The sequence below is a fragment of the Entelurus aequoreus genome, linkage group LG18 (assembly GCF_033978785.1).
Source record: "Entelurus aequoreus isolate RoL-2023_Sb linkage group LG18, RoL_Eaeq_v1.1, whole genome shotgun sequence".
NCBI lineage: Eukaryota > Metazoa > Chordata > Actinopteri > Syngnathiformes > Syngnathidae > Entelurus > Entelurus aequoreus.
In genome coordinates this window covers 5,704,320-5,719,010 of record NC_084748.1, presented here as the reverse complement: position 1 = coordinate 5,719,010, position 14,691 = coordinate 5,704,320, and the positions used below count along the sequence as shown (strand labels likewise).

General features: G+C 45.1%; 1 protein-coding gene across 2 annotated transcripts in view; it reads right to left on the bottom strand.

The window, feature by feature from the left end:
* Positions 1–11,776, bottom strand: part of LOC133633725 (zinc finger and BTB domain-containing protein 45-like) — an 18,947-nt gene extending 7,171 nt beyond the window's left edge. Inside the window, exons 1-4 of one of the 2 annotated variants that reach the window (XM_062026378.1) lie at positions 11,480–11,776; positions 5,672–6,976; positions 5,246–5,383; positions 169–309 (exon numbers count right to left, since the gene is read on the bottom strand). In XM_062026378.1, coding sequence (XP_061882362.1) covers positions 169–309; positions 5,246–5,383; positions 5,672–6,721 — 1,329 coding nt within the window. In that variant the 5' untranslated portion in view covers positions 6,722–6,976; positions 11,480–11,776. Of the gene's footprint in view, positions 1–168; positions 310–5,245; positions 5,384–5,671; positions 6,977–11,294; positions 11,432–11,479 lie in introns of those variants that run through there. The other variant, XM_062026379.1, reaches the window with a different exon arrangement.
* Between the last annotated feature and the right edge of the window lie 2,915 nt (positions 11,777–14,691).

The window sequence follows — 14,691 nt, the reverse complement described above, 5'->3', positions numbered from 1 at the left end:
GAACGAAATGAAAGTCTTTATAAATACTTTTTTTGTACCGGTGGAGGCACAGAGACAAACAGTTCATGTAATCTGCTCTTGTTTCATCTTACTATTCAGGGCTTCACTTATTTTTGGGTACGGCAGTTGAAGTGACTTGAAAGGTATGTAGTGGTTAAAAACACAGACCTGGTTGTTGATGGACTGCGAGGTCGGGGGCGGAGTCAGAGGCTTGTTGCCCCGTCCTCTGGGGTTAAAGGCCATGGCCTGAGGAGGCTCGCTCTGCGGCCAGAAACTCTCGGTGAACACTCCTTGGTCGTCGTAGAAGTCCTGCAAGACACAAAGTCCGTATTCAAGGTCCTGTTTGCTCCCGGGCGTCCTGTCCGGCGTGAGAAGCAGAGACCCCCTGGACGCTTACCTCCATGAGCGCAGCACTTTGTTGCCTCGTCTGAAACCTTGCAGCACAACTCAACACACTAAAAACATGTCATGCAGGCTTCCTTTAATTAGCAGGAAACCGGTGAGGACGGACCACAACCCTCATTTCTAACATATGCAATTTCCACACGTTGGAGAGGCGCCGCGGTCGGACCAGTCGGGCGACATTGCTGCCGAAAGCATCAGGTGTCATTTACAAGTCGTGAGAAGCGCCTGATGATGCTGTCACGCGCGTCTGGCGGCACGGAGCTGTCAATTTCATCCTGTGCGCCCTAGAAATTCCAGTATCGTCTTCAGTGACCGCTCATGTGAGTGGAGCTTCAAGAAACATAATCGCTTTAAGCAGGGAAGGGTACCGAAATTTGCACTTTTTCTTGGTAAATTTGGCACTACATGTAAAGAAACAATATACAGGTATATAGTGGTGGTGGTATATACAGTATAGGCCAAAAGTTTGGACACACCTCCTCATTCAATGCATTCTCTTTATTTTCATGACTATTTACATTGTAGATTGTCACATCAAAACTATGACTGAACACATGTGGAGTTATGTCCATCCATCCATCCATTTTCTACCGCTTGTCCCTTTTGGGGTAGCAGGGGGTGCTGGAGCCTATCTCAGCTGCATTCGGGCGGAAGGCGGTGTTAACCCTGGACAAGTCTCCACCTCATCGCAGGGCCTGTGGAGTTAAGTACTTAACAAAACAAGGTGAAATCCCTGAAAACATGTTTTGTATTCTAGTTTCTTCAAAATACCCACCCTTTGCTCTGATTACTGTTTTGCACACTCTCTGCATTCTCTCGATGAGCTTCAAGAGGTAGTCACCTAAAATGGTTTTCACTTCACAGGTGTGCTCGAAGCTCATCGAGAGAATGCAGAGAGTGGCTATTTTAAAGAAACTAGAATGTAAGACATGTTTTCAATTATTTCACCTTTTTTTGGTAAGTACATTGATTGATTGAAACTTTTATTAGTAGATTGCACAGTACAGTACATTTTCCGTACAATTGACCACTAAATGGTAGGGGTGTAACGGTACACAAAAATTTCGGTTTTGTACGTACCTCGGTTTAGAGGTCACGGTTCGGTTCATTTTCGGTACAGTAAGAAAACAACAAAATATACATTTTTGGGTTATTTATTTACCAAATTTGGAAAATCTTCCAGCAAAAATATTTTTCTTAGTGGAATATTTGATGTGAAGTAATCGGAACCTTGGATAGGTCAATAATTCATAATAACATTGATTTTGATTCAATATTATGTTTTGAGCAAAGACAGTTTGAAAGAAAAAAAAACCAGCTTTGTTTTATTAGTCAATATTGCAACTTTTTCTAAATTACATTTCACCTTTAAGATATTTTATTTCACTTTTGTTATGTTTTTGTTTATTTTAATAGTGTTTTTAGAATGTGCCGTGGGCCTTTAAAACATTAACTGTGGGCCGCAAATGGCACACTTTTGACACCCCTGCTATAGATAATAAAAAATTAAATGTGATAAATCTATGGATAAAAAGCAGAGCCTGGCGACGCATGCGCGTTTATCATAACTCTCTCGGTCTCTGCCCCTCCCTCACCAATGCTGCTGCGCGCACAATTTGTTTTGATTTTAACCCCTTCTTAACCCTGAACGTACATTGAAAATACACGCAACCCTAACTCAAAATGCCCGACATTTGAGGCATTTAAGAAACTCCGCCCTGACAGCTCCGCAAAAGAGGACATGTCCGGTGGAAAGAGGACGTATGGTCAGTTTATCCTAGCCCGTTAGCTGCTAGCATGTAGTGTGTTGTGCCTCGGTATGCATTGTTTACACAACATGCGTTACGCTACTTAATATGTCCGTGTGGAAACTCGTTCGGTACACCTCCGAACTGAAACAGTTCAATACAAATACACGTATCGTTACACCCCTAGCGCCGTCTGAGTTCAAATGTAAAAGGTACCCCCTCTGATGTGTAAAAATTGATGAAGAAAAACAACATAAGGACTTCTTCAATTTGGAGTAGCGTGTTGACATGGCGGCTGGGAAGGAGCTGCCCTTGAGCATCAACACTGTTCCTGGTCATACAGGTTCTTTCTTTAATGTTTTGTCTTTGCCCCCAGGCTTTTCTTGTTGCTTTCAATGTGTTTTTGTCACATGACAGTCAGGCTCCAAAGCCGTTCATGACCACAATCCTGTTTGCGCGTCCTTATCTGGTGCTTGAGGGAGAATCAAGCACTCACAGTTTAATGTTCCCAAGGTGTTGATTCCAAAAGGCTTGGCAGCATGTTTGAGGCTTCGGAGGGGTCATGTTTGTCTCGAGCCTCGACCGCACCGTCCAACAGGTTCCCCAATCCTCTCCTAGTCCAACGTGAGGATTCTTTGAAGGGACACATTTGGATCCGGTCTACACATTTGCTGTGTCTCAATTAGTGCACGTGTGTACAGTACTTGTACTTAGTCATGTGTTTGCATGACGACGTTTACACTGGGAAACATGTTAAAATGTACTCAAAATTGGGCCGTCAAAACTATCCATACTTCGACACTAAGTTGATACCATCCATCCATTTTCATCCACTTATCCGAGGTCGGGTCGCGGGGGCAGCAGCCTAAGCAGGGAAGCTCAGACTTCCCTCTCCCCAGCCACTTCCTCCAGCTCTTCCCGGGGGATCCCGAGGTGTTTCCAGGCCAGCCGGGAGACATAGTCTTCCCAACGTGTCCTGGGTCTTCCCTGTGGCCTCCTACCGGTTGGACGTGCCCCAAACACCTCCCTAGGGAGGCGTTCGGGTGGCATCTTGACCAGATGCCCGAACCACCTCATCTGGCTCCTCTCGATGTGGAGGAGCAGCAGCTTTACTTTGAGCTCCCCCCAGATGACAAAGCTTCTCACCCTATCTCTAAGGGAGAGCCCCGCCACCCGGCAGAGGAAATGCATTTCGGCCGCTTGTACCCGTGATCTTGTCCTTTCGGTCATAACCCAAAGCTCATGACCATAGGTGAGGATGGGAACGTAGATCGACCGGTAAATTGAGAGCTTTGCCTTCCGGCTCAGCTCCTTCTTCACCACAACGGATCGATACAGCGTCCGCATTACTGAAGACGCCGCACCGATCCGCCTGTCGATCTCACGATCCACTCTTCCCTCACTCGTGAACAAGACTCCGAGGTACTTGAACTCCTCCACTTGGGGGCAAGATCTCCTCCCCAACCCGGAGATGGCAGTCCACCCTTTTCCGGGCGAGAACCATGGACTCAGACTTGGAGGTGCTGATTCTCATCCCAGTCGCTTCACACTCGGCTGTGAACCGATCCAGTGAGAGCTGAAGATCCTGGCCAGATGAAGCCATCTGGACCACATCATCTGCAAAAAGCAGACACCTAATCCTGCAGCCACCAAACCGGATCCCCTCAACGCCTTGACTGTGCCTAGAAATTCTGTCCATAAAATACCAACACACAAAAAGTACCCCAATACCTGCTTTTCAGTATCGTCAGTACAGAATACTGAACAGCCCTTTACCTTTGGCAAGGCTATTTTCAGCACTCGAGCACTGAGTCAGCCCTGAAGAACGCCTGCTGTCTTGAAAAAAATAATCCAATGTTTTCATTAATTTTTAAAAGGTGTGGCGACTTTTATTTTGCCGTGGCAGATCGATTACATGTAGGGAAAACCCTGTATTTACAAAATAATGCACAGTGCACATCTATCTATATTTAGAGTATGATTGCGAGCTTTTAAAAGGAGTCAGCAATATTTGAATAATTGGGTAAAACAATGATCATTAAATTGTAGGGGTGTAACGGTATGTGTATTTGTATTGAACCGTTTCGGTACGGGGGTTCCGGTTCGGAGGTGTACCGAACAAGTTTCCACACGGACATATTAAGTAGCGTAACGCGTGTTGTGTAAACAATGCACACCGAGGCCCAACACACGGCATGCTAGCAGCTAACGGGCTAGGATAGACTGACCATACGTCCTCTTTTCACCGGACATGTCCTCTTTTGCGGAGCTGTCAGGGCGGAGTTTCTTAAATGCCTCAAATGTCCGGCATTTTGAGTTAGGGTTGCGTGTATTTTCAATGTACGTTCAGGGTTAAGAAGGGGTTAAAAACAAAACAAACAGCAGCATTGGTGAGGGAGGGGCAGAGACAGAGAGAGCGAGAGAGAGAGAGTTATGATAAACGCGCATGCGTCGCCAGGCTCTGCTTTTTATCCATAGATTTATCACATGTAATTTTTTATTATCTATTGCAAGGGTGTCAAAAGTGTTCCCCGGAGGCCATTTGCGGCCCACAGCTAATGTTTTAAAAAGGCCCACGGCACATTCTAAAAATACTATTAAAATAAACAAAAACATAACAAAAGTGAAATAAAAAAGCTTAAAGGTTAAATGTAATTTAGAAAAAGTTGCAATGTTGCCTAATAAAACAAAGCTGTTTTTTTTTCTTTCAAACTGTCATTGCTCAAAACATAATATTGAATCAAAATCAATGTTATTATGAATTATTGACCTATCCAAGGTTCCGATTACTTCACATCAAATATTCCACTAAGAACAATATTTTTGGTGGAAGATTTTGCAAATTTGGTAAATAAATAACCCAAAAATGTATATTTTGTTGTTTTCTTACTGTACCGAAAATGAACCGGACCGTGACCTCTAAACCGAGGTACGTACCGAACCCAAATTTTTGTGTACCGTTACACCCCTAGTAAATTGTATTCTCTCTACAGGATTCTCCAACATGTTTCTCTTATTTCTGACAATATTTTCACATGAAATGATCTTTCATCAAATGCGAAGGCATCACACTTTTTCCATCATAACCTCACCTGTCCGAAGCCCGCCATGTGTCCCTGGGGGCCGCCCTGCTCTCCGTCCCGTCTCCCGTCCTCCAAGGCAAAGGCCGTCCCGTCGGCATCCTGAACGCCTTCATCTTTCACCACCACGCCTTCGCCTCCTCCCAGCACCTAGGGGACGACAGGGCTCAGTCTTAACAGCGGGATGGGATCAAAAGCGGGCGACACGGCGGCAGAATATAGGCGGCGTGTTTGAGAAGCTTTTTCGACACGCTTATCGACGTACAGCGAACATGCAGGCGTCCATAGGGTTTCAGAGCGTAAGGAAGCTTCTGTGTGATTGCGTGCCGACATGTTAGTCATGCACGCCAATGCAGTGCAAAAAGCAAAGACAAGCAAACCAATGCAGCTCTGAAAGCTGTAACCATGGCAACTCATCTCCATATCCACCCCTCCCACCTGGAGTCTAAGCGGCTGCCTCTGCTTGCGGCTGTGGCTCGCCCCCCTGTCTCGGTCGCCGCCGTCTCTCCCTCGCTCTCTGGCGTCCAAGTCCTCCTCCTCGCTGAAGCGCTCCATCCCCACCAGCTCGTCGGAGAGGTCGGTGGCGTTGCCGCGCAGGCTGTCCCTGCCGATGCTGTCCACGCTGCCCACGCCGGAGCTGCAGCTCGCCGAGAGGCTGCCGGTGCTGGCGGCGCCGTTGGCCGTCTGCGCCAACAGATCCCGGAGCTTGTAGCGGACGTCCTGAGTGCAGCTGGGGCTCTGCTTCATCAGGATGGACCCCGCTCCCGGTCCCAGCCCGTCGCCGTCACACAGGGGCCCGGGGCCCATGTCTCCCAGCTCCATTAGATTGTTGGCTTGCTCCATCGGGCCGGGCCCGCTCTCGCTGACACTGATGTTGCCGCCCAAGGCCGCTGCGCAGTCCACCATGAAGTTAGAGAAGTTTGGGTAGCCCCCGCTCATGCCGCCTCCGCCTGAACAGCTGCCACTGCTTTCCCTTCCTTTGCCCCCGCCACGCTCCTCTTGTTTGGGGAGCACTCCTCCAAGCATCCCCCCTCCTGTGGCTGCAGCTGCCGCCGCCGCAGCAGCAGCAGCAGCGGCAGCAGCTGCACTCGCCGCCCCCGCCGCCGCCTTCCTCTGCGAGATGATCTGAGTGCACTCGTCGATGACGGTCTTGATCTGCAGGATGCTGGCGGCGGTCAGGATGCAGAGCGCCTGTGACTGCAGCACGACCAGCGATCCGCTGTACATGAAGTCCACCAGCTGCTTCACGGTCTCCGCTGGCACCAGCGGCGGCACCGAGATCTCCGAGTGGCCCAGCAGCAGCTTGTCCTGGAAGAAAGGGCTGCCGGCCGCCAGGACGCAGGCGTGCGCCCGCAGCGAGGCATCATGTATGCGCACGGTCACGTCGCAGAAGAGGCCCTCGCGCCGCTGCGTGCGCAGGGCCTCCAGCACTGACTGGCTGGAGTTGTGCAGGTGGATGTAGTGCACCGTCTCCGTGCCGGGCGCCATGGCCGGCGGCGGCGAGTCGCTGGGGACGGGGTGGGGGTGGGGGTGGGGGAGGGGAGGGAGGTGTCTGGGGTTTTGCGTCAGCTTGAGGGGCGAGGCGGACAGGGAGGGAAAAGGGTAGAGCGCATGGGCCACGGTGGGGCCGTGTCCCCTCAGAGAGTCATGGGGCTGACGACGCCCGTCAAACTGCAGCGGGTGGAGAGCGAGGAGAGCCGCCGCCGCCGTTCTGAGCGGGATGGTCGAAGTTGCCGGAATTCACTGAAAAAAAAGACAGATACGGTCTTTTAGTGGCGAACGGAGCAGTGACACTTCACAACATGTGTGTATGGTATGCCAGCTGCACGGCGGCAGAGAGAAACTCAATTCAGAGGGTCATAAAAACTGCCATGAAGATCACTGGCTGCTCTCTCCCCTCCCTAGATGAACTGTACAGTGCCAGGTGCCGCAAAAAAAACAAAAACTTTGGGGTCATTTTTATTTAATGGTAAGTCTCGGCGGAAACTAGGTGGGCAAAAAAATATTAAGAATAAATAAACTTTGGGGTCATTTTTACTTAATGGTAAGTCTCGAAAATGGATGGATGGATAGATGGTAAGTCTCGGCGGACACAAGGTGGGGGAAAAAAAAAATTTTTTTTTTTTTTAAACGGGTCATTTTTACTTAAAAATAAGTCTCGGCGGACACAAGGTGGACAAAAAAAAACAAAAAAAAAACTTTGGGGTCATTTTTACCTAATGGTAAGTCTCGGCGGACACAAGGTGGGCAAAAAAATAAAAAAATAAATTAAAAAAAAAAACGGGTCATTTTTACTTAATGGTAAGTCTCGGCAGAAAACAAGGTGGGCAAAAAAACCCAAAAAACTTTGGGGTAATTCTTACTTAATGGTAAGTCTCGGCAGACACAAGGTGGGCAAAAAAACAAAACTTTGGGGTAATTTTTACTTAATAATAAGTCTCGGCGGACACAAGGTGGGCAAAAAAAAAAAAAAAAAAAACTTTGGTGTCATTTTTACTTAATGGTACCGGTAAGTCTCGAAAATGGATGGATGGATGGATGGATGGATGGATAGTCTCGGCAGACACACAGTGGGCAAGAAAAAAAAACAAAAAAAAAACTTTGGGGTCATTTTTACTTAATGGTAAGTCTCGGCTGACACAAGGTGGGCAAAAAAAAACAAAAAAAATTTGGGGTCATTTTTACTTAATGGTAAGTCTCGAAAATGGATGGATGATGGATGGATGGATGGATAGTCTCGGCAGACACAAGGTGGGCAAAAAAAACAACAACTTTGGGGTAATTTTTACTCAATGGTAAGTCTCGGCGGACACAAGGTGGGCAAAAAAAAACAAAAAAAACTTTGGGGTAATTTTTACTTAATAGTAAGTCTCGGCGGACACAAGGTGGGCAAAAAATAAATAAATAAATAAATAAAACTTTGGGGTCATTTTTACTTAATGGTAAGTCTTGGCGGACACAAGGTGGGCAAAAAAAATAAAAATAAAAAAACCTTTGGGGTCATTTTTACTTAATGGTAAGTCTAGGCGGACACAAGGTGGGCAAAAAAAAAACAAAAAAACTTTGGGGTAATTTTTACTTAATAGTAAGTCTCGGCGGACACAAGATGGGCAAAAAATAAATAAATAAATAAATAAAACTTTGGGGTCATTTTTACTTAATGGTAAGTCTTGGCGGACACAAGGTGGGCAAAAAAAATAAAAAATAAAAAAACCTTTGGGGTCATTTTTACTTAATGGTAAGTCTAGGCGGACACAAGGTGGGCAAAAAAAACCAAAAAACTTTGGGGTCATTTTTACTTAATGGTAAGTCTCGGCGGACACAATGTGGGCAAAAAAAAACTAAAAACTTTGGGGTCATTCTTATTTAATGGTAAGTCTAGGCCAGGGGTAGGGAACCTATGGCTCTAGAGCCAGATCTGGCTCTCAGATAAATCTTAGCTGACATTACTTAACAGGATAAGTACTGAATAATTCCGCTGGTAATCACAGTGTTAAAAATAACGTTCAAAATATAAAACATTCTCATGCATTTTAATCCATCCATCAGTTTTCTACCGCACCTGTTCAAGAAGTCGCATTAACGGTAAGAAGTATTTTATTTATTATTGATTAGCTTCAGAATAACAATGTTATTAAAAAGAATGAGAGACTTATTATACTCTAAAAATGTTGGTCTTACTTAAAAATGCACGCATTTAGTTGTATTCAGTGTTAAAAAAAAAATATTATATGGCTCTCACGGAAATACGTTTTAAAATATTTGGCTTTCATGGCTCTCTCAGCCAAAAAGGTTCCCGACCCCTGGTCTAGGCGGACACAAGGTGGGCAAAAAAAAAACAAAAAAAACTTTGAGGTCATTTTTTCTTAATAGTAAGTCTTGGCGGACACAAGGTGGGAAATAAAACAAACTTTGGGGTCATTTTTACTTAATGGTAAGTCTCGGCGGACACAAGGTGGGCAAAAAAAAACTCGGGATGGTCTCCTGCTGGCCCCACTATGGACTGGACTCTCACTGTTATGTGGATCCAATAGGGACTGTACTTAGGAGGGGGGGTTACCCACATATGCGGTCCTCTCCAAGGTTTCTCATAGTCATTCACATCGACGTCCCTTGTGTGGGCTCTGTGCCGAGGATGTCGTTGTGGCTTGTGCAGCCCTTTGAGACTTTTGTGATTTAGGGCTATATAAATAAACATTGATTGATTGACTGAAAAAAAAAATACAAAAAAAACAACTTTGGGGTCATTTTTACTTAATGGTCTTGGCGGACACAAGGTGGGCAAAAAAACCAACAACTTTGGGGTCATTTTTACTTAATGGTAAGTCTCGGCCTGCGATGAGGTGGCGACTTGTCCAGGGTGTACCCCGCCTTCCGCCCGAATGCAGGACAAGCGGTAGAAAATGGATGATGGATGGATATTGAGTTTACAACCCCCTGGCGCTGTTTTTGTACTTATTTTGAATATAATTATTTCTCAATTGTTTGTAAATGTGGCAATTTATAAATAAAGGTTTATAAAATTTAAAAAAAATAAAAAAAACTTTGGGGTCATTTTTACTTAATGTAAGTCTTGGCGGACACAAGGTGGGCAAAAAAAATAAAAATAAAAAAAACTTTGGGGTCATTTTTACTTAATGGTAAGTCTTGGCGGACACATGGTGGGCAAAAAAACAAAACAAAAAAACTTTGGGGTCATTTTTACTTAATGGTAAGTCTCGGCGGACACAAGGTGGGCAAAAAAACAACAACTTTGGGGTCATTTTTACTTAATGGTGGGAAAAAAAAAACACAAAAAAAAAAACTTTGGGGTCATTTTTACCTAATGGTCTTAGCGGACACAAGGTGGGCAAAAAAACCAACAACTTTGGGGTCATTTTTACTTAATGGTAAGTCTCGGCCTGCGATGAGATGGCAACTTGTCCAGGGTGTACGCCACCTTCCGCCCGAATGCAGCGGGGTCCCTTTCGTGACCCCGAAAGGGACAAGCGGTAGAAAATGGATGATGGATAGATATTGAGTTTACAACCCCCTGGCGCTGTTTTTGTACTTATTTTGAATATAATTATTTCTCAATTGTTTGTAAATGTGGCAATTTATAAATAAAGGTTTATAAAATTTCAAAAAAATAAAAAAAACTTTGGGGTCATTTTTACTTAATGTACACTACCGTTCAAAAGTTTGGGGTCACATTGAAATGTCCTTATTTTTGAAGGAAAAGCACTGTACTTTTCAATGAAGATAACCTTAAACTAGTCTTAACTTTAAAGAAATACACTCTATACATTGCTAATGTGGTAAATGACTATTCTAGCTGCAAATGTCTGCTTTTTGGTGCAATATCTACATAGGTGTATAGAGGCCCATTTCCAGCAACTATCACTCCAGTGTTTGAATGGTACAATGTGTTTGCTCATTGGCTCAGAAGGCTAATTGATGATTAGAAACCCCTTGTGCAATCATGTTCACACATCTGAAAACAGTTTAGCTCGTTACAGAAGCTACAAAACTGACCTTCCTTTGAGCAGATTGAGTTTCTGGAGCATCACATTTGTGGGGTCAATTAAACGCTCAAAATGGCCAGAAAAAGAGAACTTTCATCTGAAACTCGACAGTCTATTCTTGTTCTTAGAAATGAAGGCTATTCCACAAAATTGTTTGGGTGACCCCAAACTTTTGAACGGTAGTGTAAGTCTAGGCGGACACAAGGTGGGCAAAAAAAACAACAACTTTGGGGTCATTTTTACTTAATGGTAAGTCTCGGCGGACACAAGGTGGGCAAAAAAAAATAAAAATAAAAATGCGACCCTTTGAGAAAGCTGAGATAACTCCGCCATGTGGTGAGCATTTTGACACTTTTAGAAAAATCTTTTTGACCCAGCGAGTGACGTTAGCTCGCAGCCGTGACGTGCTAAAACGAGCTAGCACCTAGCTAGCTGTTGACATTAGCCACTCGACTCCCGCACAGAAAATGAGCGCCAAATAACAACGACGGCGCCCAGCACGACACACGTTTATGTGGACTTAAGAGCAGACTTGAACATACAAAAACAAAAATCACCTGGCAGAGCGTGTAGCTTCGCGTAGAAGCAGCCATCCGTGCTAAGCTAGCTCGATGCTAAGCGCTAGCCTAGGCTAACATGTCCGGGGGTTGGGGGTGGGGGGGGGGCAGGAAGTTAGCACGCCGAGCTAACTAGGCTGCGTGTCACATTTTACACGCACGATGTCGGAATGTTCACTGCGTACCTGCGAGGCGCGCTGACACTTGTCTGCTGCGGACGATGCGGGCAGGAGGAAGCCGTCAGTCGGACGCTCCTCCGAGCTGCTGGGTGAGCGCTGCAAACAAACACACGCACGACAACACGCACACACTCCACGGGCTCGGAGATGGATGTGATGTTTGCAGGCAGTGGGGAGGAAGAAAGAAAAAAAAAATCACGCAGAGCTCTCCTAAGGCAGTGTCTCAAAGAAACACACGCATGCTCACTGCTGTCTAGAAGTAGGACAACTACACACACACACAGAAGGTTCAGGAACACCTGTAAACGCCCACACAATGTTGAGGGGAAAAAAACATGCTCATGAAGACAAAGACTATTGTTATAATGCTTGTTATGACATTTGCAAATGATTTTGCATGATCATCAGGACTCCTCTTCCTCCTATCCGGGAGATGGCGAAAAAAAGCCGCTGCCTGACCAGGGCTCAGAAAATCGGAAGAGACTCCGCCCACCCCCACCAAGGACTGTTTTCACTGCTGGACTCTAGAACAATGTTTTTCAACCTTTTCTGAGCCAAGGCACATTTTTTTCTAAAATTCTGAGACACACCCATACTTGCCAACCTTGAGACCTCCGAATTCGGGAGATTGGTGTGGGCGGGGCCGGGGGTCGGGGTTAAGGGGGGAGGAGTATATTTATAGCTAGAATTCACTGAAATTCAACTATTTCTTATATATATATATAGTACAGTACACAGCAGATCTGGGCAAAGTCAATCAATCAATCAATGTTTATTTATAGAGCCCTAAATCACAAGTGTCTCAAAGGGCTGTAAAAGTAAGGCCCAGGGGCCACATGCGGCCCGTTAAAGGCCTACTGAAACCCACTACTACCGACCACGCAGTCTGATAGTTTATATATCAATGATGAAATCTTAACATTGCAACACATGCCAATACGGCCGGGTTAACTTATGAAGTGCAATTTTAAATTTCCCGCCACACTTCCGCTTGATAACGTCTCGGTATGATGACGTATGCGCGTGACGTAGCCAGTTTAACAGAGGTATGGCTTCCCCATTGAAGCCAATACGAAATAGCTCTGTTTTCATCTCATTATTCCACAGTATTCTGGACATCTGTGTTGGTGAATCTGTGGCAATTTGTTCATCGCATTATGGAGAAAGAAGCTGAGCAAGCAAAGAAGAAAGTTGTCGGTGCGAAGCGGATATTTTGCGAGGGAAGTCAGCAACACAACACAGCCGGTGTTTGTTTACATTCCCGAAAGATGCAGTCAACATCGAAGAACTCGGACAACAGAGACTCTAACCAGGAGGACTTTGTTTTGGATACACAGACGCGATACCGTGAGTACGTAGCTGCGCTTCCAAACATTTGATCGCTTGCTATAACTAGCTCGAGCTAGTAGCTAGGAGCTAGGAGCTAGCATAACAAACACGTAGGTGTTTGTTATGCGAGATTAATTTGTGGCATATTAAATATAAGCCTGGTTGTGTTGTGGCTAATAGAGTATATATATGTCTTGTGTTTATTTACTGTTGTAGTCATTCCCAGCTGAATATCAGGTCCCACCCTTGCGCTTCCAAACATTTGATTGCTTGACCGTACGTGCGTATCACGTACGTAACTTTGGTTAAATATATAAGCTTTATGAACCTTGGGTTAGGTGACCGGTTCTTTGGGCTGAGTGAGTGTGTGTGTTGTGCAGGTGTTTGAATTGTATTGGCGGGTTATATATACGGGATCCCGTCCATATAACCCGCTCGAGCTATAACTAGCTCGAGCTAGTAGCTAGGAGCTAGCATAACAAACATGCAGGTGTTTTTATGCAGGATTAATTTGTGGCATATTAAATATAAGCCTGGTTGTGTTGTGGCTAATAGAGTATATATATATGTCTTGTGTTTATTTACTGTTGTAGTCATTCCCAGCTGAATATCAGGTCACCCCCGGCTCTCACAGCATCTTCCCTATCTGAATCGCTTCCACTCCCCACTAGTCCTTCACTTGCATTTTCCTCATCCACAAATCTTTCATCCTCGCTCAAATTAATGGGGAAATCGTCGCTTTCTCGGTCCGAATCTCTCTCACTTCTGGCGGCCATCATTGTAAACAATAGGGAACTTTGCAGATATGTTCAATTGACTAAGTCACGCTACTTCCAGTAGGGGCAAGCCTTTTTTTTTTATCAGATACCAAAAGTTGCGATCTTTATCGTCGTTGTTTTATACTAAATCCTTTCAGCAAAAATATGGCAATATCGCGAAATGATCAAGTATGACACATAGAATAGATCTGCTATCCCTGTTTAAATAAAAAAAATTCATTTCAGTAGGCCTTTAAGCTTTTCAATCTGGCCCACAGGACATTCCCCCCGCCCCATTTTTTTTTCGATATTTAAGATCGATTTTACCCTTCGCGTTCATATTTTGCTGTGTTTGTTGCATTTTTGTTGTGTTTTGCTTGATTGTAAAATATGTTGTCAATATTCAGTGTTTTATCGTTCATAGTTAAAGGCCTACTGAAAGCCACTACTAGCGACCACGCAGTCTGATAGTTTATATATCAATGATGAAATCTTAACATTGCAACACATGCCAATACGGCAGGGTTAGATTAGTAAAGTGCAATTTTAAATTTTACCACGAAATATCCTGCTGAAAACGTCTCGGTATGATGACGTTTGCGCGTGACGTCACGGATTGTAGCGGACATATTGGGACACCATTGTGGCCAGCTATTAAGTCGTCTGTTTTCATCGCAAAATTCCACAGTATTCTGGACATCTGTGTTGGTGAATCTTTTGCAATTTGTTTAATGAACAATGGAGATAGCGAAGAAGAAAGCTGTAGGTGGGAAGCGGTGTATTAGCGGCCGGCTGCAGCAACACAAACACGTAGCGGCTACATCGTAGCCGGTGTTTCATTGTTTACATTCCCAAACGATGACAGTCAAGCTTTACCATTGGCCTGTGGAGATGGGACAACAGAGACTCTTACCAGGAGGACTTTGAGTTGGATACGCGGTACTGTGAGTACGCAGCTGCGGCTTCCAAACATTTGATAGCTTGCCCGTATGTGCGTGCCGCTTGAACTTTGCGGAGGTGAACGGTACTTTGGGTTGTGGGATTGAGTGTGTTGTGCGGGTGTTTGATTTGTATTGGTGGGTTATATGGATGGGAGGGGGGAGGTGTTTGTTATGCGGGATTAATTTGTGG